The 3,803-nt window shown below is 32.0% G+C and overlaps 1 protein-coding gene across 1 annotated transcript; it reads right to left on the reverse strand.

The window, feature by feature from the left end:
* Window positions 1-2,077: 2,077 nt before the first annotated feature.
* On the reverse strand, window positions 2,078-3,770 carry Tsp_12664 (hypothetical protein). The gene is made up of 5 exons (XM_003368338.1): window positions 3,711-3,770; window positions 2,949-3,155; window positions 2,661-2,749; window positions 2,280-2,322; window positions 2,078-2,218 (listed from the first exon to the last, which is right to left on the reverse strand). Exons 1-5 carry the CDS (start codon window positions 3,768-3,770, stop codon window positions 2,078-2,080), a joined length of 540 nt encoding a protein of 179 aa, XP_003368386.1.
* Between the last annotated feature and the right edge of the window lie 33 nt (window positions 3,771-3,803).

Below are 3,803 nucleotides of genomic sequence, written 5' to 3' on the forward strand. Positions count from 1 at the left end.
AGCTATAAAAGTAAAAATTGACAGAGTGTATCTAACAGAAATCCACCAGGCGTGTGCTATACCCGAACAAACCAAAGGGTCAAACGAGACGATGAAATTTATTCCGCTTTTATTTACACACTTCATTTAATTACGTAATATTGCATTATTACGTAACATAGCATTATTATGCAAATTTATTTTACTAAAATTAGTTTTAACGAAAATTCATTAACCTGAAATATTGCAAATTACTAAAAATAACCAGAAATGCTTTTATATACACAATTGATAGAATGTAGCTGCTTAAAAGTAGGAGGTGATACAATAATTTATATTTTACCACCAATGATTATTTTCTTCAAATCAAAATTATATGAATAGTAAAAAATTGTTTCTACTGAAAATAGTTTCGAAAATGAAATACGTTTTTAAATTTGTAGAAAATAAAAACAGTTTACATGAAATTTTATGATGATAATTGCGACAGAAATTGTAAAACCTGCAATTTACCTCAGCATAGAATTTCACGAGTAACGCAGTGAAGGAAGGCATCGTGATGGTAAACGGTTATGTCAGTGGTTTATGCTGCTTGCCAGCTTATTTCAACTTGCCTTTTGCGTTCGTTTTCGCTTTCTGATGGTGACTTACTACAAGACTGTAAATTCTGTTGAGCGCTGCTGCATTAGCACAGCTTTATACAATGAGAGATATACTTATTCGAATAAACTGAGTAACCGAACGTTTTCTATAATGATGATTTCAAGAAACTTTTGCTGCTGGCCATTGTGTATTGCATTTTATGAAAAGAATAAAACCAAAGCATCAATAATAGTCAAGGCTATTAGTATGAATCGCCCTTATAAGTATGAAAGTATCGCGGCGCAAAAATTGATCAGTGTCGAGCATCTAAGTATGCAATTGCTGTAATGCCGGTGACAGACATTTCTATTAAACAGTTGACCAAGTATGTTAAGTCAGCAGTAAGCATCACACAGGGCATTAAAGATAACGGCTATGTGAATACTATTTTACAAATGCATTTCTAAGAACTATTGAGAATTATATCTGCATATATCATTACTACTATACATTACAGTTGGAGATAGGCGCGTATCTAATAAAGTATTGATTATCTGTTGAACATCATTACTACAGAAGAAAAACGCATTAGGTTCCATTCAAAAAAATTAAACTTAATCAACTACAAAGGTTGTAAAAGCGGCCATATTTTTTGTAGTATGCGTGGAGAAGGACAGAATATAAATGATTAAAAAAATATGTAAAAATTCATCATACCTGACAGCAGCCCCATCGATGATGAAGTTTGAAGCGAACGCAGAACCGTAAATGTACCAACTGATGCATGTCTTTTAACCATATCTACGGTCTAACATTCACGACGTATTTGTTGATCTGCAGCACCAAGACGACCAAATATCGCAGTGCAATAATTCGAGTGCCCTTCTTCAGCGAAAATTTATATAATAATAGCCTACCAAAAATAAACAGAGATATACGTATGGCAAATCGCTTACGTATTTGAATGGCCTGGAGTGCTTGCGGCAAAATGCCATCGTCGGTGTTCACCATCAAATTACCATAAAGTTAATCTGTTGACCTAAAAATGCCCATTTGCTTTTAAAGTGTAAAAGAATGCAGTGAGCTAGCTAGCATCACAGATTATAATTTTCAATAAGTTGCAGATGAAAATCACTACCGATCTTCAACATTATTATGCCGTAACTAAACGAAACATAGTCGAACGGAAATGAGACTGAACAGAAATGCTTATCACATATAAATCATGCAACAGTAGACTATTATTGAATAATAATTGTTGTCTTCGCATGCAATAATACTCAGCACTATAATAATACTTTGCAATGAATAATAACATGTTCGGCGATATTAATATTATTAATTTCAAATAACTGATAGTTTAATTCACGTTGTAATCAGTTCTTCATCTATGTCTTTGAAAAAAATTAAAAAGCAGTTGAAAAACATTACCATAAACCAAAAACGTCATTCTTATGAACTGATATTTTCTTGAAATGCTCATTTAGTGTAATAAACTGAAAATTACACATCTCAGTCATGGCTTAGAATGTTTGGAAACGGCAGCACCGCTGTGTCCAAGCATTTGCCAAAAGTTGAAATAAAACAATACAAAACAGAAACATGGTGTAAAACCGAAATTCAATCTTTTCCCCTGTCTCCATTCAAAAATACCCTTCTAAATTTAGAAATGATATTTAGAAAATGAAAAATAATTATTCATACTCGATTCATATTACAGTTTTATATTCAAGAGGTTCTGAAATTTTCATGCTCTTGCTTCTTTTAAAAACTTTATTTATTTCAACTTCGGGGATGTGACCACTTGGCCAAGTGTTGATGAGGAAAAATAAATTAGCCAATCGCTTCCAACAATTATTTACAAGACAGGCATGGGAAAATATGTTTTATCCAAAAGTCTTCATCTGCTTAAACGTTTAATCTATGAAGTTAAATCAGAATTTGAAAATGTCAATGAAATTTGGAATCAGGCAATAGGGAAAGGATAAAATTCAAGAAAAATAAAAGAAATAATAGTTTTTCAAATTCATCAGCAGTGAATAAAGCGAAAAATAAAAAAAGTACAAGTATATATGGTAATAAAATATATTCATACTTACCTTTGGAAGATATGGAAACTTTGGCAACAGGATATGTCAGCCGGAAACTGCCTGAGTTGAGTATTTCGACGTTGCATCGGTAGTTCAAACTTCACATATATATATATATGCATAAAGATTGATGAATACCACACAATATATACAAATATAAAATAGTAATACTATACAATGGCGCATAAACTAGTCGAGATAAAGATGAAGTAGATCACAACAGAAGCAGGACATGAAAATAAAAATATCACATTTCATTATTAATGTATGATTTTTGCTGTTCTGTATTTAGTGTACTTGAAACGTTGAAAAGGGTGGAGTATCGCATCTCTTTTGTATATTGCAAGATGCTGCACAGCTAAGCTTCTCTTTCTCCGATTTGCTTGCATTTCTAGAGTAGTGGAATCTTTTTCCACTTTCAGAATATGCACCGACGGTTCGAGTACACGTATCACAATAACAACCAACAGTGGAATACGAGCATGCGAACGTTTCCACCACCAACTGCAATAAAATATTATTAATATTTATTATTTGTGCTGCATATTATTCTCGCCATTTACTGTTTCTTCTTAATAAATTTCTGTGGAATTTCACAACAGTTTCCGATAATACTTTTTTTGTGGAAAAAAATGAAAATTTTAAAACTGAAAATTCGAAAGGTTCGAACAAAAATTTAAATATATGCTGCTGATTAATGTTTTGTTTAAAATTTGGGAAAATTTCTATCAAGAAATATCAGCACACAAGGGAAATTTTGTTGTCTCAATATTAGATCATATTTATACCAAATAATATAACTGAGATAAGCAACTTGAAAATGAATAAGCGCATTTTTTTCTAAAAACTATTGCACACTTTCTTAGCTCTGTATTACTCTTCAATTTTGTCTGTAACCACGCAAGTGAACGAACGTATAACACTCGAATAAAAATTTGCATGCATTTTCTGGTAAACAACTCTTACTATCTATGCCTGCTGTTCATTAGGTCCAGAAAAGAAACTTTACGCAAATGTTAGCCCTAAAATCCTTTGAAACAGCAAACAATCAACAACAACAAAATCAGTATATGGACTTTCAACTTCACCACTATTGAAATGTCCATGATAATTCTCCATTTTTCTACGGTGCTATTTAAATTGAACGGAAAA

The sequence above is a fragment of the Trichinella spiralis genome (genome assembly GCF_000181795.1).
Source record: "Trichinella spiralis strain ISS 195 chromosome Unknown Scfld2645, whole genome shotgun sequence".
In the NCBI taxonomy this organism is placed as follows: domain Eukaryota; kingdom Metazoa; phylum Nematoda; class Enoplea; order Trichinellida; family Trichinellidae; genus Trichinella; species Trichinella spiralis.

What these genes read in the sequence shown, in the direction of transcription:
- Tsp_12664 (XM_003368338.1), bottom strand. Translation starts at nt 3,770, where the DNA reads ATGGAGAATTATCATGGACATTTCAATAGTGGTGAAGTTGAAAGTCCA. An exon ending in AAAGTCCATATACTGATTTT is followed by an intron (nt 3,156 to 3,710) that starts GTTGTTGTTGAT and finishes ATTTTATTGCAG; the next exon opens with TTGGTGGTGGAAACGTTCGC. An exon ending in AGTTTCCATATCTTCCAAAG is followed by an intron (nt 2,323 to 2,660) that starts GTAAGTATGAAT and finishes AGTTTTTAAAAG; the next exon opens with AAGCAAGAGCATGAAAATTT.